The 26,406-nt window shown below is 42.6% G+C and overlaps 1 protein-coding gene across 3 annotated transcripts; it reads left to right on the top strand.

Moving 5' to 3' along the window:
- Positions 1–4,552: 4,552 nt before the first annotated feature.
- On the top strand, positions 4,553–25,913 carry TOM1L1 (target of myb1 like 1 membrane trafficking protein). 3 transcript variants are annotated; one of them, XM_085240279.1, is made up of 16 exons: positions 4,553–4,792; positions 4,871–4,955; positions 6,806–6,884; positions 11,480–11,506; positions 11,802–11,951; positions 12,379–12,498; positions 14,257–14,361; positions 15,026–15,142; positions 18,217–18,350; positions 20,033–20,093; positions 21,430–21,550; positions 22,140–22,236; positions 22,741–22,801; positions 23,071–23,158; positions 23,428–23,500; positions 24,811–25,913. In XM_085240279.1, the coding sequence occupies exons 1-16, from the start codon at positions 4,735–4,737 to the stop codon at positions 24,875–24,877; spliced, it is 1,443 nt and encodes a 480-aa protein (XP_085096405.1). In that variant the 5' UTR covers positions 4,553–4,734; the 3' UTR covers positions 24,878–25,913. The 3 variants fall into 3 exon arrangements, with proteins under 3 accessions (XP_085096405.1, XP_085096404.1, XP_019477324.2); XM_085240278.1 differs by lacking the exon at positions 11,480–11,506 and having other exon boundaries at positions 4,561–4,792; XM_019621779.3 differs by lacking the exons at positions 4,553–4,792; positions 4,871–4,955; positions 6,806–6,884; positions 11,480–11,506 and adding an exon at positions 11,567–11,584.
- The last annotated feature ends 493 nt before the right edge of the window (positions 25,914–26,406 follow it).

The following is a 26,406-nucleotide window of genomic DNA, read 5'->3' as shown; positions in this document are numbered from 1 at the left end:
TTTGGCTGAGGCTGCGTGTGCCATCATGACAAATGGGACCTGCTGAGACCTGACGGAACGGCTCTGCGAAGCAGCACGAGTGATGGAGAGCTGCAGCCCGTGGCATTGCTGCTTCCTGCTTTCCTTTAACAGCACCGACCTCGGTAGCCTTTCGGGCTGTGTTTCCTGTAATGTGTTTGATCTGCACTAACGCTTCCATGAGCTTTGTCAAGCCCTTGAAGTTAGCAGCAGAATTACAACAACTGTTGTTGTCCCCTGTAAGAAATGGAAAATGGTCCTCAACTTTGTGTTACGTATACATGTTATAGTAACAGAGAGTAACGTGTGGCATATTGCTTTGTGATAACTGAAGAGGAACCAGATAGTTCCTTCTCTTCAACTGGCATCGCCCAAACTTTTTTTCTAAACTAAGAATCTGAGAAAATAGCAGAATTTCCTTTTTAAAGGAAAGGAGAGTGAAACAAACCAAGAAAAAAAAAAAAAAGGCAAAGCAAATTAAGAACACACATTTAAAAGCCTCCTTTACATTTAAAAGTGAGATAGTGAAATCTGTTGCAGTTATTTTTATCCTGAGAAGTCACCCTGCCCCGCAGAATGCCAAGCAGTGCCTTGCACACTGTTTGCTGTGAAACAGCTGAACATCCATGAGTCATTTGTTTAATCATTTCTGACTCTTGGTGCCAGGCACCTGCCTTTTAATTTGCTACGACCAACCTGAAACATCTGTCAATTTTTTCCCCATGAATTAATAACTCAGTAATTAAAATCCAGCAGAGAGTTCAGCTGAGACTCGTGGTTAATTAGGACAGGAGATAGCCCTGTGAGCAGCGTGGCATTACGTTAGCTGGGGCTGGTGGACTCAAACCAGGGCTGGGCTGCCAGCAGGTGTGTGTTTTGGTAGCAGTGCTTCCATTGTGGGCAATCGGGTTGTGCTGCAATTAGTAATTCAGGACTCTGTTTGAAAATCTTTATGCTTGCACGTGCAATTGAAAATTGCAATGAAAATCTTTATGCTTTACGTGCAGTTTTTTACAAAGGGTCTGGTTTTAGATACTGCTGTTCTCCTGTACTAAGAAAATGAGAAGAAGCAGTGGAGGTATATTCAATAATCTCATACAGGAAAGTTGAGTCAAAACTTGCAAAATTGTGCTGTGTAATAGTGGTTTCACCTTATATATCTAGAATCCATTGCAAGGAAATATACTTCTGGAGAGAAGCTGGGGGAACTGGGTGAGAAAGTGACCTTGAGCAAAGGCCCTGGTGAGCTCCCAACAGCACAGCAGGGTGTTTATCTCCAGCTTTGACCCAGGGAGAAAAGGGAGATGTTTCCTGAAAGGGGAGGAAAGGAAGTTTTATATCAGTACCCCATCGTTGTGGTGGAGTCCGTGAGGGAGCTGCTGTGTAATACCTAACAAAAGGAATTACACAGTGCTGAAAATTTGCATTCAGCCTTACACTAAATAAGGTATGGCTTCATTTTAAAATAATTTGTGGTTCTTAAAGCATGTTACTGAAGCGGGATGGTTTCTGCTTGGAACTGTCAGTGTTTTGGGGGCAGAACTGGGGCCATACAGATTTGCCCAGCTTTGCCATGGCGGTGTGGTCTGGGAAACAGCACGGAGCTGGGGGGGAAAACCTGAGCGGTGCACTCCTCAGTCCCCAAAATACTGCATTCCTTACCCTGTTTACTTCCAGGAAGCTTTGCATCACATGTGCAGAGACAGTCCTGTTCCTAACAAGACAGCGTCCTACTGCTAAAAAGCTGCATGTGAAGCCCACAGTGTGTGTGAGAAAGCTCACCGTGGCCCATCCAGAAGTGCCTCTTCATTGAAGCACCTTCACTGTGTGCACGGGGAGATTGGCTGGCCAAGCTTGCCCTCTGCAGGCTGCTCGCACCTCCCTCGTTTGCTGCAATATTCTTTCTCTGTTCCTACATGGGCAAATTCAATGTGCTGCTAGCACAACCAGGGTTGGATTTTTTTTTTTTTAACAATAAACTAGTAATTACTTCAACGGATATTTGGGGACAGCTCTGCATTCTTAGTAAGGCTCAGTCCCAAATAAGACAAGCATTAATTTAATTTGCCCAAATGGCTCTTGATTAGGTTTGCTGTTATCTGAAGGCAATGAGCTAATGGAGATTATGCAGAAGGGATTTGATGCGGCCCTCTAGCTGTTTGTTCAAGTTCAGCTCCCAGCACAGGCCAGAACCAGCATCTGGTCTAATGAGCTGCAGTGAGAATCCCGCTGATTGCAGCTCTGTTGTACGGGATAACAAGGAAGAATCCGCCTCCAACAGCTCCTGGGGAAGGCTGGGGAAGAAACACGGCTCTTGGGAGGCAGACGGGCACTGTGCAATTTCTCTGCAAGTCTGCAGAAATAGTGACCTCTTACAAATCTCTCTGTTCTTAAACTGTGCCAAATGTCATCACCGTGGTGTATGCAGATACAACACATCACAGAGGTACGAGTCAATATCATGGATCAGTTCATGAGTAGGAGGGCTGTTCAGGTGAAATGTTTACTCTGTTGTACGTGTACACAGATCCTTGAAAATAAGACCGAAGATTAAATAAAGTAAAAGTCTGACTTTACAACTTATTGATATATAAGCTGTAAACCCAGGAAAACTAGAGGGGAAAAAATCTCTGGGTAGCTCTGGCAATTAGGGATTTGTTTTTTGTCACAGCATCCACAGTATCTGCAGTACAAATAAAACTGCATTGAGAAGCCTGCTTATGCTGGTGAAAGACATGCTGCATCAAGAGGTAGGTGTAGGTGATGCCACCGGACACCTTTTTTTTCCAGAACGTTTTGTAAAGAGAAATTATTTGTGTTATTGCCAGTGAGTTTATTGTGAGCAGTGCATGCATGCATCTCCCAAAGTCTGCAGATCTCTGCTACCTCCGAACTGACAGAATAAGGCCCCCAAAACCCAAAGTGCCTTCTTGGGATTTGTTGAGAATTTTTTCAAAGGGCACAAAATTTAGAAGTGAAGTCCCACTTTGATTCTTAATTTCACACTGGAGATGTTTGATGCATCTATTAAGGCAAAGCAGAACCTGAACTTACGGGGTCTTCAAAGAAGCTGAAAGTTATTTTTCAGCACTTTCTCGGTGAGACTGAATATGCCTGTGTGTGCTCGGGATTCTATCCTGGTTTTGTTTTGAGCTTGTTCTCCTTTCCTTTTATAACACTCTCCCAAATGCTATGCCCCTTAATAATGGTCATGAAGTGTAAAACTGCAGCTGCAACAGCAGTGAGAGTGCCTGGAGTGCAACAGGGTTCTGATTACTGGGCAGCTCATACTGAGAGCAGAGGGCTGTGCCCAAACCCCGGGGTGTTCTTCAGTTGGTGCCAGCAGCTGATCTCAGTGAATAAGTAGTAAATTCCAGTGGGAAAAAAAAAAGGCTTCATTAATTTTTTTTTCTTCTGAGCAGCTCAATAAAATATGCTCTCTTGAATGAGAACTGACTCGCGTTGCAGGTTTAACAAGGGCTCATTTCAGTGGGCCCTTATTGGAGTTCGGGCAGTACAGAGTGAATGAGTTTAGAGGTTGTCTTTCAATATTCTGCAACCGAGGACAAGCAGACTCCTACTTTGGGTGCTGTAGAACATCAGACAAGGAGAGCAGAAGCATAGAGAATCGAGGAGTTCATTAGAAAAAGTCTTAAGCTAAAACCTCACCAGATTGTGTGATTAAGCTCATTTCTTACTGAGAATGTGAGGAAGAGATTTGGTTCGTGAATGCGCTGTAAATGCGAGAACTCAGAGGCAAGCTGCTCGGTGACGGTAGGGATGTGCGGAGATGCTTCGTGCTGTGCTGTGCCGACCCTGCAGGTGGGGCCGTGGATGTACGCAGATGAGTGCGTTCCTGCTGGGCAGGGCTGTCATCAGTGCAAAGACAGCTTTGTTCATTCATGATATTCTAATGCCACGCAAATGACTTATTTAGTCGTATCGTGTTTTGACTGTGACTGATTAAGCTGTACTCAAGTGAAGGTTAATGCGATTCCGTGTTTGTTTGACACTGCAATAATTACAACTCGCAGTCAACAAAAACTGCAGTCGAGCTTTTAATCTTCATTCATGCCACGTTTTGTTCCCCGGCATTGTCTGGGTCCGAGATAAAGTCAAACTTGTGATAGAGCGGCGCAATGGCAGACACCGATAGTAACCCCAAAAAGAAAGCCCCGCTGCGGGATGCATAGGCAGCTCCTGCAGAGTACGTGGGGTGACTGCGGGAATGGGATCGGCGTCAGCTCCTTTTCCACCTCGGTTTTCTGCGGGCTCCTACAGGCGAGCTTTCCAGCGTTCAGCCCGAACTTTTTTCTCCCGCAGAACCGATCCGTGCGAGCGCTCCGAGGCAGCTCGTGGCGTTTCTTCCGTCGAACTTCTCCGCGTGCCGGCCGCCAGCAGGCAGCTCCGAGCCGCGGCTCCTCGCCCCGTGCCGAGCTTCCCGTGCTCCGCGCCGCTCGGTGCCGCGTAAGAGGTGGCCGAGGAGCCCTGCGGCGGCGGGCGGGTTTCGCTCCGCAGCCGGACGCGCAGCTCCCCGGGCCGGGGCGGCGCTGAGGCTCAGCCCCGCGGGGCGGTGCCGCCCGGCCCGGCCCGCACGTGATCGCGGCCGCCCCGCTGCCGTACCTGCGGGCGGCTCCGCCCCGGCCCGGGAAGGGAAGGAGCGCCCGGCGGGACGGGGCCGCTCGGGAGGGGGGCTGCCCCGGGGAGGCGGCGGCCATGGCCTTCGGGAAGGCGCCCAAAGACCCGTTCGGCACCGCCGTGGGGAGCCTGGTGGGTGAGTAGGGGGCCGGGGGAGCGGGGAGCGCGGGCCGGTCGAGTGCCGCCGGTGACCGCGGTGCCCCTGGCCTTACAGACCGGGCGACGTTCGGATCGCTGCAGACGGAGGAGTGGGGGCAATTCATGCACATCTGCGACGTGATCAACGCCACGGAGGAGGGGTGAGAAGTGTGTGTGTGTGTGTACACACGTGTGTACCGGCAGCCAAAGGTCAGCCCGGCTCCTCGGGAGTTGTTCTGCCCGTCTGCCGGGGCTGCGGCTCGGAGCTGTTGGCGAGAGGTGGCAGCGCGGGTTCCGTGCTCCTTTCATACAGTCCGTGCTGCTCGTGGGCAGAACGGCTCCGTGCCCTGCAGAGCCCCGGCTAGGAGAAGTCCTCTGGCCGCTCAGGTGTTACAGCACAGCTTCTGATGGAACCCGCGGCCGCCCGGCCCCAGCAGCAGCGTTTAGCGGTGTGGGCAGGGCGAGCTGAGCTCCGTGTGGGACCCGCTGGCACACACGTTGCTGGCACACACGTGTCCAGCACTCGCAGGCAGTGGCACGTTGTAACGCTGCTGGAGAGCTTTATTCAGGAGAAAAAGGTATCAGTATCTTCTTTTATAGCAAGTTTTCCCTCCTTCCATTTTTCCCAGATGCCATCTCTCACCTGTGACTGAGAGCTCGGGGGCTCAGCAGTAACTCCTTCCTGGTCCCTGCTATGAGCTACAGCACGTTCGGACCATCTGTGGTGGTTTTATATGAAGTTTCTATGCAACAGAGCTTTTTTTTAATGAACTACTTCCTCTTGTGTACAGCTTATGCTTACAGAGCAGCTCCTTAAAGCTTCCTCCTAGGCAACTGCTGCTAGTCCCAGTCTGTAACAGGATATTAGGAACAGAGGAACTGCTGTATCTAATTAGGCAAATTGTTATTTTAATGTAATACCCAACTCCTGAGCAGGGCATTTCCAGATGCTTCAGACAGAAGCAGCAGTGGGGTAGCAGCGTCGCTCTCTGCAGGGGAAGGTTTTCCTCTCCCCTCCCATCCATCACTGACTCTGTGTTCTGCTGGTCTAACTGGGGGTGGCCATAGGATCGAAGCAAAAATACGGAAGTTGCTGCTTTTTTTGCTTTTTTTTTTTTCCCATAAGGTACAAACTGGGGGGGGGGAAAAAAAGTGGCAATGGTAAATACCCATTTAAGTTAATCGACTTGGTAATGTTTTCAGCAAAGATTTCTTTAATTGACACGTTCAGTTTATGCATATGGTTCCATCTTAGATTCCACAGAGATCCTAAAGAGACTTGAGGACATCTTGTTTTTGTCGATGATGAGCACTGAGCTGGCCCTAATAGCTGTAATTTCTGGGTACACTATACATAGCCCATATTAATCAGTCAGAATTGTTTTCCACCTGTGATAAACTTTGATACCGTCTTCCACCCTTTTCCTCCTACATAGATAGTTAACAGATATGGGGTGTATATATAGAAATGAGAAAGACTGTAGTGGAAGTGCCACTCTCTTGGGTGGAATGGGTTGTTTGTCTGTACATGATAATTACTCAGATTAGTTAAAAGCATCCAGCAATTAAAAGATTGGGGGTTAGCCAGGACACCCCTACTTCTTGCAGCACTCCCAGGAGAGTATCTTTTGATCACATCATATTTAAAAATAGGTGCAAGTCAAGTCTTGGTACATTTGGCATTTCCTATTCCCTTTCATAGCAACGGATGTTGTCCACATTAGATGAGTAAATCCACTGTGCGACAGTCAAATAATACAGTTTGGAAGGAGGCCCTGCAAAGAATAACTTCATTTCTCTGCACAAATCTCAGGAGTAATGCTCCTGATTGGCTGCTTTGTTTATCTCGCTCATTGCTGAAGAAATTTTACCAAGACTGACTCTGTTTGTAAGTGGATGTAAATACAGGGATGGCCCCAATCTCAGGCCGGTATTTTGGGATTTGGGATGTAGTTATGAACTGGAAAAACAGTTTCTCTGGTAACCTTTTCTATTTGATGTCTTGTCACAGGCCTAAGGATGCAGTCAAAGCGTTAAAGAAAAAGCTTTCAAAAAACTGTAACCATAAGGAGATCAGGCTCACCCTGTCTGTAAGTACAGCTCTAGTTATGTTAATTGGACACTAAGACAGAAAACATTTCAAATGCTAAGGTGACGTGCAAATTGGCACTGATATGACTCTCCGGGGCGTTTTCTGTCTTTGTTGCTTGTGTGAATAGCTCTACCACTGTAGATCTGATGGTCCACTGGTGTTCGTTCCTCCTAAATGCATTGCTGCTTTGTATTTTCTTGAAGCCTGCGGCTGATAAAAGCAGTTTGGTTCTTCTTTACTCCAGCAACTGTTGCTCTGTGAGCACCCCACCTGTCTGAGGACATGGCATAAAAGCTATGTCTGGCCCTTCTCTTACTCACCTCGTGGTGACCTTGGTTAGACTGAGTGCTTGAGGTTGCGTTCTAAAATGTGTGTTAGCTGTTTTGTAAATAAACAAGATCTGAATGAAGGGTTAACAGTGGTGAATTAAGTGATGCAGAAAGGCAGAGGATAAGCCTTGCAGGATTCAGATGTTGTGACTAAAGGTTGGGGTGACCGGGAGTGTCCTCACTGGAGATTACCTGGCCTTCAGAATGTGACACTGCTTTTGAGCTCTCCCAGATTTTGGGGAGGAGTTACGATTTCAGTCGGTTTAAGGTTTACAGGAGCATGCTGATGCTCTCCGTTCTCCACTGCGCTGGAAAGACGAGCAGTAGTAAGAAGTTCCTGATGCTGTCGTAAATCCAAAGGTCCCCACCTGAGTTTCTCTTGGCTGACAGCAGTGCAGCTGCAGGAAGAAGCAGTTTGTGTTATAAGCTGCTGCAGAGCTGCATTTGACAATTTACTTTTTTAAGGGTGTAGAGAGGTTTGTCTGCATTGCACTCTGAGAACTGTTAATCACAGGTTTGCTATTTGTTGTGCAAAATCATTATCTATATCAGTATATATGAGAGGTGATTAAGGAAGATAGGTGATTGATAGTGTTGAATTGTAGGTCAGTTAGCAGTTGCCTAAGTGTCACTTGACAAGTTTGAGAGGCAGATAAATGTACTGAACATACCATTGTATACCTTCAGCTCATTCCACTTCCGCACTGCTTTCTCAGTTTCCTCCTCCACTGTCTCATGAGTCACCTTTTTGTGTGTTCCATGTGTTTGCATAACAGAAACACTTGGTTTCCACTGTAACTGCAATCCCTTATATCAGATTCTTGCTTTCTTCTGCAGTCCTTGTGCACTCCAGCCCTCTGATGCAGTCAGCTGGAGTTTGCAGGGCCCGGTACTTACATTTAGGAGTCCTTATCAGGATGTTTACCCTGCACATGTACCCAAGGAGCTCTTATTTCAGCTGTGTCCAAGGAAGAGCTTTATCATGTTTACTTGGAAGCTTATTCTGTTTGCTTGCAGGTGGAATGCATACCAGGTTTCAGTGGTACTTCAGGTTCATCACTTTCTCACAGCCTCTTTGCAGTTTCAGTCTCCTTCTCCATTCACATTTAGTCTCTTCCTACCTTTGTTCCTATCTAAGACTTTCTGTCCTTACTTCTTCCTCTGTTCCAAGCTCCCTTTCTCCCCTTTTCTGCCCTCACTGCTATCAGTTCAGTGTCTGAAACCTTCCCTTTGATGACTTCACTGCTGACCATGGATGACTTTTAACTCCTTTGATCCCAAGCTGCTCCTATGGGCCATTCCATTTTATGTTCTTGATTGCAGTAATGACGTTGTTCCTGTTTTTCGTTTTGAAATACTTGGATTGGATCAATAAGTCATTGCAAATGGAAAGCAAGTAATTTTCACTTCCTAATAAACAAACCAGCAGAGGCCCCACCCTCAACCATTACCTTTTAAAAATTCCTTGATTTCTCCCAGATTTCTACAAAAACAAGAGCTCTTTTTTTTGACAAGCTATACCTTATTGCCTGCCTTTCTTGCAGTAGATGCTGTCTTCCTGCTTTTGGGACTCTACATCTAATTCTCTCCAGCCTGTGTTTCTCTTAGCTCTATCTGGATGTGGTTCTGGGCAGCCTGGTCTGGTGGTTGATGACCCTGCCCATGGCAGGAGAGTTGAAACTAGGTGATCTTTGAGATCCTGTTCAAGCCAGGCTATTCTGTGATTCTAAGAAGGCAGCAAAGTCTTGAAACCACTTTTCCTTTGGAATGTACTTTGATCCACATTTGTTTATTCAACCTTGAAATTCTGGAATTGTCTTCTAAATAAAACAACTTCTTAAGCAGATCCTTCCCAGGGAATGCACACAGACTGAAACGTGCAAGTCTGTGTCTGAAGTGACACCACTGCATGGTGGTGCAGCCCCAGTACTGTCATGGAGACGTGTTAAATCTCAGTACTGTTGTCTTCCTCCTCTACCTTAAACATGTGTTTATTTGCTTGCAGGAGGAAGGGTGAGTGCCAGCTGTGTAATGTGTTGGCTGTGGCCTAGCTGCTTGTACTCTGATCTAGGGAAGTTACCTGGTGCTTGTCAAGTCACATGGATCCAGGTGTGTGCATGCCAGTCCTTGAAGCTGCTTTGTGCTCTCCTTGATAAAGCCAAGAGATCAGGCTTGGCAGTGCTGATTGCACAATCACAGGACGAGGATTAGAACTTTCAGGCAGGAATCCAGTAGAGTCTGCGTGTGTTATCTGGCTCCTTATTAATAAGCTTTGGTTGTGTAAAATGTGTTTACGTAGTGAATGCTGAGACACCTGTTCAGTGTCTCTATAGATGTCCCTTGTTGTTTGTTTTTGGGTTTTTTTTTTTTAAGTGTTTACTGCAGTGCCCCAGTTCTGAATCTTGTGAGGCCTTAGGAATTGAACAGCATATAGGGAAGTAATTTATTAAATGTGTCCTTCCGTGCACCTGTGTTAACACACGCACCTGCACTTAGGAATGAAAGATCTTGGTAAAGTCTGTATATGGATGCTACACTGTGAGTAGTGAATGGCAGCTGAGAAGCAGCCTGTACCAGTTTCTTTTAGCGTCTTGGCCTTCAGTAACCATTTGGTAGGACATCAGTATGAGTTTAGTAGATTATAAGCCTGGACAAGGATTGATGACTTGTTCTTTCTCAGTTAGAAATATTAGAATGCAGACTGTTTGTCTGTGTTTTCTTGCATTCACATTAAGTTTGAGTGTACCTGTTGCAAGCTTAATGCATTCACTCTGGCTTTATGGACCTCATATGTGGCTGCCTGAGATGAGCAGGCATTCTGTCCTCCAGAATTCTGAGCAAGGTCACTGTTGATAAGGAATATAGTTGACATTCTAAGTAAAGGTAATATTAGTACAAAAGTGCCTTGTTCATGAATTGTCTGGTTAAAAATAAAGTCAAATTCTTGGGTTTTTTTGCACCAGCTTGGTTTCATGAGAAGAAGGTGGGCTGAACTGGCCTAATTGAATGGAGGGTCTTGTCCATTGGCTTTAGTACTTTCAGAGGGTAAACACTCAGTCCTGTATACAAAAAATTAATGATAGAGAATAGCATACCAAATTTCCATGTTCTGGGTTGGGAATGTTTTACACCAGCCATCTTTGAAGTACTGTACAGGCAGATGAGTTGGCTTATTAGCATGCGTTTCATGTGCTCATGAAAAATAATGATTCGAGCCAAGATTTTTGGTAATTATCTTTGTTTTGTGCGCAGCAGTTTGCCAGTGTCTCTTTGTTCTTCTCTCTTTGTTTCAGCAGTGCATTTTCTTCTGGTCTTAGGCCACTTCTCCCTTAAGTTCCTGATAGTGCTGGGAGAAAAATCCCCAGGTCCTGGGGCTGGAAAACTAGTTTCTAAAATGACTCCGACGTAGCCAAATGCGGTCTGCCCTGGGTAGGAGAGTGTACTTACCTACTTTGATCATGGTTACAGTAGCAGCCTTAAATTTGTTGTATCCTTTTGTGACTGGGTTCTGCCTGTTGCATGATTTTGGGTGAGTTTTATGACTCTAAAACCATAGAATTCTGCAAACTTTTGTGAATTCTGCCCTTTGCTTTCACCTTTCTGTCCTCACTCTTACATCAAGAGAGAAAAGTAAAGACGAAATTGAAGAGTGAAAAGTGCAAGTGAGTGTTCTTTCTTTGTGTGGAGCATCATCGTACCTTGGTTGATCTCCAGTTTTGTGCCAGGCAAGATGAGTTCTGATTGTGATCAGCCCCAGCTCCCTAACAAAACCTGTGCTGGCCTGATTCCAGGTGGTTAGGATGTACTGATAGCCTTTGATATCTCTTCTGCAAAAAGGCAATTGCAGCCAGCCATCTCCAGGTACATGAAGGAGAGGTGTAATGTCATGATGACATATGCTGTGTTTGATAGGGCAGATGTGCTGCTTGCAGAGATCCCATTCTGAGCGTTCCAGGCAGTTGTGGAAAGTAGACAGCTGTAGTGGAGATGAATCTGACAACTGGAACAATTCACCTGCTCTGTTTCAAATCAGTGTGACCTTTAAAACACGTGGAGAAATTGTACTCTGTGTTGTTGCATTTGTTCTTTTCTATTTTTTCATTAGTTTCTCACATTAGAGGACAGATTAGAAGAGAGGCGCTTAGTAAGCTTGTTTTCTTCTTCTGCAGAGCTCTTCAGAATCTGTCAGACCAGGGGACATGTTTGCTAGGCATTAAATTAATTGTTTTAGTGAATCTGTGCAAGTCATTTTTTTTTTTTTCAGGCTACGGACAGATTTCACACCGTTAAGGTGTGACATGTTCAGTAACTGCTGTGACAAGGAAACAAGCTTGGCTGTGCTTCGCTGTCAAAAATAGTTTAATTCCGGGTAACCCATTTCATTTAGTACGTGCATAGCAATAGAAGTGCACACACTGAACTTTTGTTTCCCTACAGTAACCTCCTCAGACAACACCGTGAGACTGCTGGCAATAATCTGTTCAGATTCACTAGTACTCTTTCCTTGCAACACTTTGGAATAAATTAAAGCAGCAGAGGCTTACTTTTCTTTACATCTGTGTAACAGAAGCTTCTTGTGGTTGCAGCTGCTAGACATGTGTATGCAGAACTGTGGTCCAAGGTTCCAGTCTTTAGTTGTGAAGAAGGACTTCTGCAAGGACAAGCTGGTGAAACTGCTGAATCCCAGATACAACCTGCCCATCGAATTGCAGGAGAAAATCCTGACCTTCATCATGGTGAGCCCAGAGTAAACACTGGCTGTTTGTCTCTCTGCTTTATGTGTGTCTCATTTCTCTCCTGCAGTGTACTCATGGAAACCTTTTACGTGGGCTTTATTCTTCTGCTTCATGCAGGAGTAGCACAGAGTGGAAGACAAGAAGAGAAAACTAGAAAGAGTCCTGGAAAAGTGTCAGCCTCTGCCTTTTATATTGCCCTCCCAGTCTGTGTATTTGCTCCCCTCTGTGGTTATAAGCAGAGTAAGAGGGAACTTGAGAGTTTCTCAGTGTTCCTCGTGTTTTAAACTGGCGCTAGCTGGAGCAGATAGAGGCAGAAAATGTGCTGTTCACATGGAGAAAATGCCTTTAGGATTGTATGTTTTCGAAGAGTTTGTCTGCCCCGACTGACTGTCTATTTCTGTGACTGTTACTGTTATTTCAAAACCAGGTATGGGCCCGAGGGTTCCAAGGAATGGTGGATGTGACCGAAGTAAAAGAGGTTTATCTGGAACTGCTGAAGAAAGGAGTGGAGTTTCCATCTTCTGATACCAGCAAAGGAAGGCCTAAGGTGGGGATATGCAGGGATGCCTCATTAATCCACTGTAAATCAGAAGCAGGATGTGTTAATTGTATGAGCTCTGTAGACACAGAAGGTGTGTATGTTTTTGTTTTGTTTTCTAAATGCTCCAGGGCAGAGTATGACCAATCTACTTAAGCATGTGAGCAGAAATCAGTTTCAATTATAGCAGCGAAGATAACAACAAAGAAACCTGTCCTATATAATAGTGTCTTTTATTTCAAACCACAGAATAGTGGATATATTCTCAAAAAGGAAGTTTCTGTCTCTTGAGACTTCCAGAGCATTTAAAAAATTTGGGCAACCTGTTTGCCTCAAAATGAATGAGGGCTGAACGCTTGAAGCTTGTCAGCTTTTGAAAGCTTTAACTAAAATGAGTAAGATTTGCCAGGAAACATACCATTCAGAATTCGAGCATTCAAAGAATTATAGAATGGTGTGGGTTGGAAAGGGACCTTAAGCATCAGTTCCATCCCCTTGCCGTGGGTAGGGACACCTCCCACCAGATCAGGTTGCTCAAGATCTCATCCAGACTGAGTTTGAACACTTCCAGGGAGGAGACATCCACTGCCTTTCTAGGCAGGCTGGTTCCTGCCTCGCCACACTCACAGTAAATAATTTCTTTGGATTATTTAGAAAGCTGCAGTAACATCTCCCTGGAACATTGTCTGTTTTTAATTTTACTCTGAGAGAGGTACAAATCTGCAAGAGAGGTCTGTTGCCTGTATTTCTCGATAGCTGTTTGTGTAATTTATATTCAGTAATGTTTGACCCTGTAGCTAATTTCTACCTTTTTGTTTAAGCGTATATATGCTAAATATCATTGTGTAGCATCTGGGATACATTAAATATAAATATGGCTTGAGCATGGGACATTGGCTGAAAATACAATACATGCTATCCATGCTTTGCAGCAGTTATTTCCAGAATTTATTTTGTGTTAGAAAAGTTTTCACAAGGCTTGGGATATGTGAAAGCCGTTCACCTTTGGGTGCAACCTTACAATTACAGAGTTAGATGACTGTAATCAGTGTAGACAGGAAGGATATCGTTATACTGAGTTTGATTTAACGACTGAATAGCAAAGAGTGCAAAAACTTGAGTATTTAAGGCTGTTTGAACAAGCTGTATCGTGAACAGTTGAAAGAAAGTGCTTTTGCTGGACAACAGTTTTTTCCTTACCAGTTGCAGTAAGAGACAATTCTGTCTGCCACATATTTCAGTCCATTAAATTCTGTTGCAAACCTGTCAATCTTAGCTGCAGCGGACCTGGATACAATCTATAGCTCAGTCTCTGTGAGATTAAGGATGTGATGTATGCAGTCTTGTGCAGGGTTGTCTTCTGCTGCAGTCAGTTCAGTTGTAACAGAAGTGAAACCCCCCAGACTTGTCCCTCTTTCCATGTGTGAATGCATTCTAAACCAGCCATAGCTGTAGAACTGTGGTAGCACTTCAGGTTGGACTCACTGTCAGGCGGCTTCAGAGGTCAAGGACAGACAGCTTGTTCTCAGCCATTCCTGTTTTGTCTGTAGTGGAATTTACTAAGCAAACTCATTGAAAAACATTCTCAAATTCCAACCTGCTACAAACTAGCTATTACTCTTATTCTTACAAATAGAGCTTGCTCAACGTTGGTTATTTGAAAGCTAATGTCTGGTTCTCTGGTCTGACAGATGATGGTAGCACTCTCATCTGGAAGTCAGTTTCAATTCTTTTGTTAAATGCAAGCTCTGCTTTTTTGTCTTTTAGCAATCCCCATCTTCTGCAAAGTCATCACCATCTTCTGCTAATCCCCCAAAACGTTCTTTGATGCCTCTTCCCACTGGCCCAACGTTGCTGTTGACACCTGAACAGGTACAGTACCACAGGTTTGGAGGGGAGGGACATTGCACCTGAAACATGCTAGTAATGTGCAATTTCAGCATTGCAGGTCATAGATGGAACCGTCATCTCAAGTAGCATAGTTCTTTATTCATGGTTTTAGATTTGTTCACATAAAGATGTTTTGTATGGTGATTTCCCAAAGCAAAGCAGGCAGAAATCACTTGGGTAAAAGCCAGGCTGTACCCAGCCAGGGAGTGGAATCGTTCACTTGAACTAAGAATTTCTGCTGATCTCTTATGAGGATGTTATGGATGTTGATAAAAGATACTTCAGAGATAAGTGAGGAAGCCAAACTTACTTTTGGATAAGACTCGTGTGAAGAAATTGTACTTAAAAGCAGAAACGAAGGGACAGTTTGCTTCTGATCCCACTTGGCCAGTAGTTAGCTAATAAGTCTTCTCAGTATTTAGAGAGGCACTACACGTATGGGAAACCAACAGTGTTTTGGGGCTTAGGTCTTAGTGTGATTGGATGTATAAAAACTGAGCTAATTTCCATAGAATGTTATTGGAGTAAAATAATGCTAATTAGACCCATATTATGCCTAATGGAGAAGAAAGTACGTATTAGAGGTAAGAATTACTTTGCTCTCTCTGTTCACCTGCACAACATTCTGTCCTATTGAACTGAACAGATTGGGAAACTGTACAGTGAACTGGATATGGCGAAAATGAATGTGAGAGTCATGTCATCAATATTAAAAGAAAATGTTCCTGGCTCTGAAAATCCGGATGATATGAATCTTTTACAGGTACGGGGTAACACATTGATGGGGTTATTCATTTGAACAAAGCTGATTTTAGGATCTGTTGTATCCTTTCTTGTAACATCTGAATTTAGATTGCAAAATCAAACCAACACCAAGTTTCTGCCTCTGATTTTGCTCAGTTTCTCTAGTCTCCTTTACCTTCCCCGACATCTAGGTAGTCATGAAAGGACAATGCAGCTTGCAGTGTAAATTTAAGCTGTAGGGACTTCCAAGGGCAAAGGAATTTCATAATGGAGCATTCTCTGTTAAGCATGTTCTGTCAAACAGCCCTGAGAAACATTCCAGGTGAGCGCAGTTGCCTGCTGGGAAAACAGGAGATGACACAATATCTCATATCCTCCTGCAGTTTTCAGAGCTCTCTTTATTATTGCCGATACCTTGAAGGCAAACTGAAGGACCGTGAAGAAAATGAAGCATTGGGTTTGTGTACATGACCTCAAAGCCTGGGAGCTTGCTGTGCAATAGATGAAGCCACGTGCTCTTGAAGTGTAGCCTGAAGTAGTGTCTTGCAGTAGTCAAGCTTAGATTTGATATGAAGATGCATGCGATCTACTTGCTCATACTTTTTCTGTTTTAGAAATTTAAAATGTAGCATTGCTTGAGCATTTCAACAGTGATTTCGTGTTTTCTAGTAGAAATAAAGAAGTTTGTCGTATCCTTCTTTTTCTAAAGAAAATTCTGTGACAAGGAAACATTTTTGGTAATGTGTCAACATGAACGCACCGAAGAACTGATATAATTTTTGCAAGACTTTGGTGTGGAGAATTCTTCCTTTGCAGGGGACTTTTACACTGTTCTGTCGCATCCTTTTATGCTTGGTTCTCAGCTGAAGGCTGAGATTTAGGAAGATGGTACCAGTTGACCACTGTGCCTCACCTTTAATGACAGGCAGCGCTGCTGGTGGGTGGGAAGCAGGTAGGAGACAGAATCAATCTCTGGGTTTCTGCTCCCCAGGAAATTCCTGGCACCTCCACTGCTGTCCCTGGCAGAGATCTGTAGAGCCGCAGGTCCAAGGAGGGAGGGCCAGTGAACCAGGGATATTTCAGCTGTGAAACAGGAAAGGTGCTTTTCATTTCCTGGCTCCTACAGAGCAGCCCTTCTGCATGCAGGCGCACATACTAGGCTGTCCACAGTAAACCAGTGGATTCTTATTGACACTCCCAGTAATAAAATTGTTGGCAAAAGTTTGAGGACAGGGTGTGGAGTTCCCATTTGTGGGGGAGTGACTAAAAACTCATTCCTTCTATGTTAATTTCATTGTTGTTCCTTTCCTCCGTGCGCTGAGTGGTACAGAACATTAGGCATGGCCAGCCTAATTCTTTAACCATGTTTAACATGCATGTTTGCTTGTGGCTTTGCCTGGATTTCTTGTGTCAGGCTTTTGTTGTTGGAGAACAAAGTCCTTTGTTACAAGAGCTCTTTGTTTAGGCTTTGAGTGAGTGGGAGAGATGAGTATCAGCCCTTCTGATTATCCAGTGTCTCTGAGTAAAAACCTTTAAGGGGGTAAACTTCATCAGTGCAGCGTATTTTTGGTTCTGCAGATTGGTAAATGACTGCTTCCAGCCTTTCCCCACCCTGTTCTAGACTAGACTAAGGATAGCAAATCTCTTGAAATATTGTGCTTACCAGTAACAGTTTTTAAAGAATACCAAAAGCCCATTATAAGCTGAAGGAGCCGCAAACGTCTGTTCACTGCCCAGTACAAATATGTCTGATGGATGTGCAGGAATTAAGGCCCAGATTGCCAGGTGGTGAGCATTGGCACAAGTTCATTGGGATCACTGATGACTTTATATGAGCTGGAGTGCATTGCTGTAGATTCCAGTTTTCAAAACGCTGAACTTCATGGTGAGTCAGAATAAAACTTAGAAATTCATCCTCAAAATGAGCATCACGATTTACTGCTTCGTGATTTATTCAGTTTTACAAAGAAAATTGTCTGCCTGTAAAATGGATTCATAAGAAAAACATATTTTTGAGGTGTGGACAAGGTTATAAGATGTGGAGCTGAAGAGGTTTAAAATCTAATTGTATTCATTGAGCTGCATACATTTTTGTGTGCTCTATCCTGGGCTGTGAAGATACAGTAGTGAGCAATAAAGTAATGTGTATGCAGATTTGGCAGAGGGGTGGAACATTTCTTTTTACATAATAAATTAAAGAATTACACAAAGCTTATGTTTCTTGAGAAAAACGAGAACGCTCTGAAAATAATACCAGAGCCCTTTCTGAATAGCAGTGTGCAAACAGTATTTTGCCCTCCCTTTTTTCTTTTTTCCTTTTTCTTTTTTTTCCCCTTAAGCACAGCCAGCCAGCATTTGCAAAAATACACTGTGGGAAAAAGAATCTTGGCTGAGATGAAGCTTCTGATGCTAAAGAATATGTTTCTTTGAACAGGCAAAATCTGCAGGGGAGAGAAATGTAAATAAACTAACCACCATTTCAGCTGGCAATAATGCAACATTCTGCTGAGAAAGATCTCATAAATATCACACCGGATGATAATGCTAGGTTTGTGCCAATGCATGAGAAAGTGCATCCAGACTTCCCCACTGAGAGGAGGACTTAGAGCTACACGGTGATGTCACAGAGCACTTTATCCTTTAGACTACCATTGTCTTTCCTTCTAGCAGATGTTGAACCTGGATCACATTCATTACATTCATGTGAAGTATCCTACTGAGTTTAATCAGCTTCAATCAGGCTCAAATCAAATTTACTCTGCATCACCCAGAGGGGTCTTCATTATTTTGCAATTTGTAATTTAGACTTTAGAGACAGCTATATCCTCAGAAACTAAGGTAGGTCATGGGTAGGGGCTGGTAGGGGTAGGAGTGCTGGTTTGATGATAGGAGTTGTCAGCCTGGCCTTGCAGAGATCAAAGACATGAAAATCACACCATTTGCAATGCTTGGTATGTGTGTGGTTTGTATAAATGAAGGGACGTGACCTGCGAGTCTCCTGTGCTCAACTGTCTTATCATTCTTCTCCAAAACTGAAATTAGGAGAACACGGTTGTGACTTCACATTTTTTTTCCTTCCCCTTCTTTGGGTAGAAGCTGTACAAGACGTGTCGGATGATGCAGGAACGGATCATGGAGCTGTTGGTAGCAGTGGAGAATGAAGATGTGATAATAGAGTTAATACAAGTAAATGAAGATCTGAATAATGTTCTCCTGGGACATGAAAGGTAAGTGTTTGATGTCCTGACTGGATAAGCACACCTGGTGGGTACAGTCAGTCTGTGGGACTAGTGCTGAATCTTCCCAAGGAGACAGATTTTTCTATACATCCAGAAAGAGGTGTGATAACAACAGGAGCAGATAATCTGTTTGCCTTCCCCTGGGCATATCAGAAGCAGTCAATAATGGCAGTTACAAAACCATCAGAATGTGGTAAAACAAGTTAACAGCATAGGCAGGAAGTGAGATGGAGGCACGCAAAAATCATTTTGGAATTTCCTTTCTCGTCAAGCACAGTGGATTTGCCATCAGTCTGCTACAAATCTTTTGGCTCTGGTGATGGTCACTACATTTATGGATATACACTTCCAGGAAGGAATATTCACTGTCCTTTCTGAACAACTTTGACAGCTTTAAGTGCAGAAATTGGCCATGGAATAGCGTTCTGCTTTATTGCGTGCTGAAGAGAGTCACTTGCTTTTCTCAACTGAATCGAAACAAGCTGTTCTACCTGCCTTACAGCAGGAAATGTTTCTTCACACATGGAAGTGCTGCAGTGCTCGTGTTGACATCTCGTGTGTTTGCCTGTTATGGCGGCAGCAGCTTGATGGGGTGCTGGCAAAAATGAAATGAAACATAAACTCAGAATTCCACTATTTTCTTCCAAAATACCATAGCAAATATACTTGTGGAGAATATTCTTGTTTAATGGGAGCGAGCCTTCCGTGTTCAGTAGTTTATACCCTCCTAAATCCACTTTAGTCAGAGGTGGGCTTATATGTTTATTAAGGCTGATGAGTTCTGGCAATGCCACGAACCTCGTGAGTTGTGAATAGCAGCTTGTGGGCTTATTTAAAAAATTCCTTGTGGAGGACTCACCAGGTGATTGAAGGAGCAATTAATAGGCCGTTGTGAAATGGGCAGAAGGCTGTGCCTCTTAGCACTGTGATGTTATGGCTTACTGTAACAAGTCTTCCTGAGCGCAGGTGCCTTTGCACATGGGAGCTGATTAACTATTAAGATTTATTTGATTAATGCTTGTTGCAGAAGGTTTGTTCTTTGGAACTCCCTCTGAACAATGAGATGTGTAAAAGACAAACTTATTTTAACCAGCTGCATCTGTTGCATACGCTGTGCATTGTTTGAAGACAAGTCATGCTGCATTCTCTGTTTCTGATTATTCATGTAGAGTCTAAATTAAATGGGGAGCACTCACTCACCGTTGTGAGGCAGGCTGGCCTCGTGTACGTAATGACGACTCCCTCTAGTGGCCCTGGCAGCTCTTCTGGTCTCAATGTATTTCGGACAAATGCTTGTTCTGCTGTTGGAAAGGTTTTGTCCTCCTGCTCCTCCTTGCATTTATGTCATCCTTATGGGCCTCATCAGCATGGTGGGCCTGCAAACCAAGTGCAGTGTGTGCCAGGCTCATATCCGTGCCAGTTCAGACCTTTCCTTCTGTTACAGATTGGCCTTAAGGTGCTGAGTTCATCCAACTCCTCCTGTCCCACTGTAGCACCATTTTGGCTATCACTACATAAACATATTTTGCAGGGATTTCTTTTCAAAGCTTATTTTTTTTTCCTCCATTAAAAGCCTGAAATAAAGAAGGCTGCTTTGCTTATAACTGCCAGATTGTTATGCAGCACAACAGCAATGTCAGAACGAACGTTGAGCTTTGCCATTCCAACAGGTTCTCTCGAAACAGAGTTCGATTTTTGGAGAACCAGAGAATACAGCGTGAACGTGAAGAGGTGAGTAGTGATGGATGAATTGTGAGCTGCAGGACTGCAAACATCCCATTTTCTCTTCATTGTGAAAACTGCCTTTTTATTGTACGCTTTGTAATGTTTTGTAATAATGTATTGCAATGGTTTTTTTCTCAAATTGAGAGGTGCAGCCTGCTGTCTCAGCAGATGATGCTGCTCTTACCAGTTTTCAGAAGTTGCACTTGCAGAATTTCATGCAGATTTAACTTAAGCAAAAAACAATGTCAGATGGAAGCTTGATCAAGGAAAGTGAGATTTACTTGAATTTTATTATCTTTATAGCTAAGCACAATTATTTGCCATACATGAAATGAGAAACTGTAATGTTGCTTTTATTCTCTGTAAACATTTACAGACTAAAATGTTGTTACACAATCAGAACTCACTATTACTGAGGTGTTTTTTTTTCTTCTGCAGTCAAAGCCTTTTCTGAGTCTGAATTATGGATTGTAGCAAATCTGGCTGTCCATTATTGATTGATAATTATGGTTGTTAATTATATTGCCCAAAGTAGTTTTGCACATTTCAGCTTCTCGTAAGCCATAATTGCACAGTCATCCAGGGCTCAATAGGAAAGTGACTGCTTTGTGAAAGCTGAAATACAGCTGATTGTTATTAAAGAAAGGTAGAAGACAATGTTGTTTCCTTTGGAAAATCTGCTGGTGCTGCAGTCTGGTTATGTAGGTAGATGATTTCACTAGATAGAGGCACTGAAGGATTAAAAGATGGTTTGAATGGTGCACGATGTGCATTTGTATTTTATCCAGGAATTTCCATGTTTAAAATGGATTTTTTTTCTCTCAATCTGGTGTGGCCAAAACCATATATGATTCAGTATGTGATTTTGATTAAAAACTTTGGCTACATTTTTAATTCTCACGCTTTCACAGAGAAACAAGGCAAACCTTTCTCCTGTGCTCTGGGAAACGCTGTGATTTTGAACTTTTCCTGCCAAAATCAAAACTGGAAGAACACCCATTCCCTAAGTACTTATCAAATCAAAATAGCCCCAGTAAGAAATGTGTGAGTGGTGAAGATCAGTGTCTGAGCAAACTCACAGTTACGCTTTGGAACTGAGTCGCTTTGCTGCAGTGTGTGTTATCTAGAAATCTTCTCTGGTCCATTAGCTAGCACTTCCACGCTCCCACCCACTCCATTAAATCTGATATCACTGACACTTACAGGAGCATTTGGTTAGTGACTTAGTGACAAATCTGATTTCAAACACTTATGTTCTGTAAAAATGACAGCTTATTTAAAACTACGTGTTCCTTTTTTCCTACTCTGTTCTTAATAGCTTTCTTTCTTTTTGAATGTTAAGCTGTACAGGAAACAGCCATCTGCTCCCTCCAGTGATCTCCTTGACTTCTCTACAGATTCTCCATCTCCTGTGGCTGCAGTGCTGGGGACTGACCCTGCAGCATCTCAGTTTCCAAGTCCTAGTAAGTGGTGAATGCATGTTTCCCTGGCAGTCTGATTTCCTAAAACAAACCAACATGAGCTTAGTGGATGGGTCAAGTAGTTCCTTGAAAGAAAGGTAATCCCATAAGCTGAAAAAACGTCATAATTTGGGTGTGCATGTTAAAAAAATACATAAATACAAGATGGCATAAGGCTCCTTCTAATTTTTTTAGAGGGAGAGCAATGATCTCAGTCTTGCATTTCAATGTAAACAAAAGAACATTCTTTATGAAACAGTGTGATAGCTGCTTGTTCTGTAGGTTGGAAGAAAGAAATTGAAATATTCTTTTATTCTTGATTTCCTGTGTTTTTTCAAGGAGGCATTTGATGTCAACAGCAGTTCACTTTGAGAAGGGCACTTTACCTTCTCGGACTTCAGACTTCTGTCATAGTGCAAGGAGTGACTAAATCTCCTAACTTCAGTTATAATTTTGTCTTTATCACAATAAACACAGTTGGTTCTGTATTCTTTATATGCCTTCCAAGCAAAACTTCATTGGTTATAGTACAAGTAAGGAACATTTGCTTAATAATGCTTAAATGATCATTAAATATCACTTTGAATTTCAGATTCCATATCTGCACACCCTGAAGATACAAAAAGGCTCCATCCATCCATTTACCCTCAGCTAGATTTAGCAGCTGCTGCAAAAGTTCAGCAGTTCCCGTGAGTAATCTGTCAAGAAATGATAGCAGATAATCAGAACTATGAGTCTGCTGTAACTGACAAGGATTTTTTTATGGAAAGCTCTGGAAAAAAAAAATAAGTAATTTAATACTTCTACAGATTAGTCCAGTAGAAAAGTGAGAACTCGGTGTGCTAGACATTGCTTAACATGCTTAAAATATGTACCAACCCTGAAGCACCTTCTAGTCATAACCATGAACTTATCTCAAGATACTTGAGATATATATTGACTTTCTGCTTGAGTCTTGCCTGTGCTGTAGTTTAAAGGGAGAAACAGATGAATTGTACAGATCAAGAAGAACAGTTTAAAATAGAAAAAGGAATCCTTGCAGTTTTCCACCTATTATGTAAATGGAACACTTGCTCATGCTGCTCTCAGTTGTGACTTAAGGTAAAGACAGCACAGCAGATAAGAATAATGCAGTGATCAGAATATTTAGCTGTAATAGCTTCTCAGTTACTTTCAACGTATTACTCTTCTAGATTTGCAACTGAAGCACAAAACAATAGTGTGAGCACCCCAGCTGGACACACGTATAGCAATGTGAGTAGCACTCCTCTTCTGAATTATTGTTCTTCAAGTGGCAAAAAGATTTACCCTGACTGCTGTCCAGGTGGGATACAGAGACCTGTTCTGTGTCACAGTCATCAGGGAATGCTCTGTGTTTTGTGGCCAACTTAATTGTGTGGGGAAGGGAGATTAATTAGAATTATAAATGTTGGCCTACCTTTAGAATTTACCTCTTTTAGTCCGAGAGTCTGAAGTCAGCAGTTTCTCATAGATCTGTGCATTGTTTTGCTTGATTCCTTCAGCTGGCAACTCTTTTAAGCCCAGTGCCTCTGAATCCAGTAAATCTGCAGGTTGGACATACTTCATCATCAAATGGACTGTCACCAGCAGGTAACATTACTGCAGACCACTTAACTTTTATGAAGATTTATTTTCTTGTTAGCACTTAAATGCTTTATATAAAGCCTGTTAAAGACTAGAGCAGCATCAAACACTGACAAAAACTCATATAGTTCATGGTTTCTCTGCCCATTTTAGTATTTAAAGCAACTAGATACTAGATAATATGCTTGTTTTAGAAAGAAATAAAAAAGTAACATTCATAAAAAGTGCTATTAGTTATGTTTAAATCTGGATTTATGTCTGTATTTACCCTTCAGCTGCATCGAAGAACAAGTTGCAGTCACCTCATTACTACGAGATAATGGAATTTGATCCTTTGGCTCCTACAGAGTAAGTAGCTTTTAAAGTAATTTACAGTTCTCTTAGGTGCCAAAGGCAAAAGGGCTTCTGAGATGGCTTTCTTCTGAGTGAGGAAACAGACCATACTGTTCAGGTAGAGTTAAGTGACCAATTGGATTGGAGCTTTATTTTTTTTTATTACTCCTTGCTTAACTGATTAAGGAATAGACTCCTGTAGTGTGCTCAGTAATCAGCATCTGCAAAAATGGTGAAGTAGTGCTATGTCAAAAACTATCCAATAAAATCCAATTAAGTGATAGGAAAAGGTGAATACAACACAGTTGGGCCGTAGTGGAGGAAGCCAGTGGATGTTTCAACACGGGCAGTTCTGGAGCAAAGTAATGCACATGTAGAGGGCCATGAAAATGATCAGAGGGCTGGAACACCACTCTTAGGGGGGCTGAGGGTTGGGATGGCTTAACCTGGAGAAGAGGCTTTGGGGACCCTATATTGTGGCCTTCTAGTACATAAAGGATCTCGTAAAGAGGGTGGATGAGTTTTTACCAGGGCCTCTAGTCACAGGATGAGGGATAATGGCTTTAAGCAGAAAGAGAATAGATTTGGGCTGGACATAAGGAAGAAGTTTTTTACACTGAGACACTGCAACAAGTTGCCCAACCATGGGAAGAGTTTGAAATCAGGTTGGACTGGGCTTTGAGCTGCTGATCTAGTGAAAGTTGTCACTACCCATGGCAGAGGGTTGGACCAGATTATCACTGAAGGTCCCTTCTGTGAAGTATCCTGTTGAATATCACATGATTCTGTGAAGTAATTCCTGTTGATAACAACTTTATTTTAATGTTTTGCTGAACCTCAAGAAAATTCTGAATTTAAAATATAAGCAACCGATACAAGCCGGGCCTCTCCAGAGAGCCAAGTAGGCAGAAAACTAGTATAAACTAACCACATGGCAGAACCCTCCTTTTAACAGTAAATTGAGAAAATTTGGGTCATCTGCACAAAACTTACTTTCAAGGAACCATCAAACTGTGAGGTAGAAAAATCTGAACAAATCTTTTATTTATTAAACTAGTGTAATAATTACATGTCTCATGGCATGGAGGCCATTTGCATTTCGCAGTCATGTTTACTGAATCAAAACTGACCATTTCCAGAGATATCTCAGCATACAATCACAAACATCTCAGGATGGGTTCCTTGCTAATGTGAAAAGCTGAGCATCCTGCAGCTTATATTCTATTAGATAAACAACATGAACTCCCAGGCAAGACTTATTGGTACATTTTGTCTAAATAAAACTGAACTGTGACATAGGAGTTGCCTTGTTCTTCTTCTGTCAGAGCAATTTATGAAGAAATTGATGCTGCTTTGCTGAAGCCAGAAGCTGAAAAGCACACAGAATGCTGAAGGTGGAGATCTGAATATAAAAGTTACTCTGGTGCTGCTCCTGGGCACTGCTTCGTGTAACATGTGAACAAAGAGCAATGGGAAGCGGACAAGTACTTGGATCCACACCTTGAGAATTCATCTTAAATGTTCAACTGTGTATTATTCCATGTGACTTACATGATTGCTATTTTTTTAAGTATTGTGGCCTTCAAAAAATAATTTCCGAAGTCACCTGTGGTATGAAGTAGCACGTAACATCAAAACCAAGTAAATTAAAAGCACTCTCACAACTATAGAAGAAAGCTTTTCTTCCACCTTAATCTGTTCTTTCATACTATATAATCCTATTTCTGTTTTGGCCATGTTGATGTCTGTGAAATTCTCTCCCTATATATATATATATATTTTTTTTTTTTTTTTGAAATGTAGGACTTATCTAAAATTGAGCCTCCTGATAGATATAAAAGATACACAGTTATCACTTTGTTACAGTTATATTCTGAATACAGATTTTGTTTTCTTTGTATAACCCCACAAATTAATAGGATTTTTGTCTTGGTAAGAAGCTGAGCAGGGACATCCGGTGCTGTCATCTGTGATTAACAGAGCAGAAAAAAGCTGTGTGTTGCCATGTTGTGGTTATTAGTAAATAGTGGAAGGGGATCACTATTTTTTTCTGATGTTCCTGCTCTGCAAAGCTTCTTGTTCTGGTGAAGGAAAAATATCCATCTACAATGCAAATGAGCACTAGTTAGCCACTTATTTTAATCAAGTAATTTAAAGCTGTTTTTATCTCTTAATAGTTTAAGTGCCTTCTCTATTTTAATGCTGAATGTAAAATCTGCACTTTACAGATCTAGTTCTCTGAATTTGTAATTGATAAAAAAAATTTGAGAACGTGGTTCATGTTCATAGCTGATGAGCTAAATTCATCTTTAAGTACTACATTTTAAGTGTTCACTGTTATCTGTTTAAGTGACACAAACACTTAAGCCTTAAGGAATTTTTGTAGCATAGAATTCCAAATAAAAACGAATGCTTACTGAATAGTTAAGCCCCATTACTTTTGAGTTTCTGTAGCTGACGTGCATGTTCTAAATGCAGACAGTACTGGAAGAAGCTGAGTGGATCCATGGGGTTGCAAGTATCTGTTTCTCAAGTTTGCAGCTGGGTGTAGAACCAGTAGAATCTGTTGGAAGGTGGGGGGGCTTGTAAGGTGAAAAGGTAAGCCTCTGCTGTTATTTTTCTTGTGTTATTTGCAGTGATCTGGAAAGCAGCTTGAGAAGACAGTTGAAAATAAGATCTGAGATGTATGACTTTTCCTACAGCTTAGTTATATGAAGACCCTAGCATTCCAAATCATAACAGGTTTAAATAGCCGATTTCAAGGGTAACCCATAATGAAATGATTGCTAACTGAACTTGTCAGTACTTAAGGAAGGAAAATGATTACAGATAGATAAAGACTGTGAAGGGAACTGGCTCATCACTGAGGTTACAGAGCTTGTTTCATTGTTGGGATGTGCTCAGTATCTGCAGACTTGGGC

This window comes from Meleagris gallopavo, chromosome 20 (assembly GCF_905368555.1).
Source record: "Meleagris gallopavo chromosome 20, MGAL_WU_HG_1.1, whole genome shotgun sequence".
NCBI lineage: Eukaryota > Metazoa > Chordata > Aves > Galliformes > Phasianidae > Meleagris > Meleagris gallopavo.
Note: the sequence above shows the minus strand (reverse complement) of the source record. Positions and strands in the feature narration are given on the sequence as shown.

Bases quoted from the DNA above. Each gene is read 5' to 3' on its own strand.
- TOM1L1 (XM_085240279.1), top strand. From the start codon at position 4,735: ATGGCCTTCGGGAAGGCGCCCAAAGACCCGTTCGGCACCGCCGTGGGG. The intron at 15,143-18,216 runs GTACGGGGTAAC...TTCTTTGGGTAG, and splicing joins ATGATATGAATCTTTTACAG to AAGCTGTACAAGACGTGTCG. The intron at 20,094-21,429 runs GTGAGTAGTGAT...TTGAATGTTAAG, and splicing joins TACAGCGTGAACGTGAAGAG to CTGTACAGGAAACAGCCATC.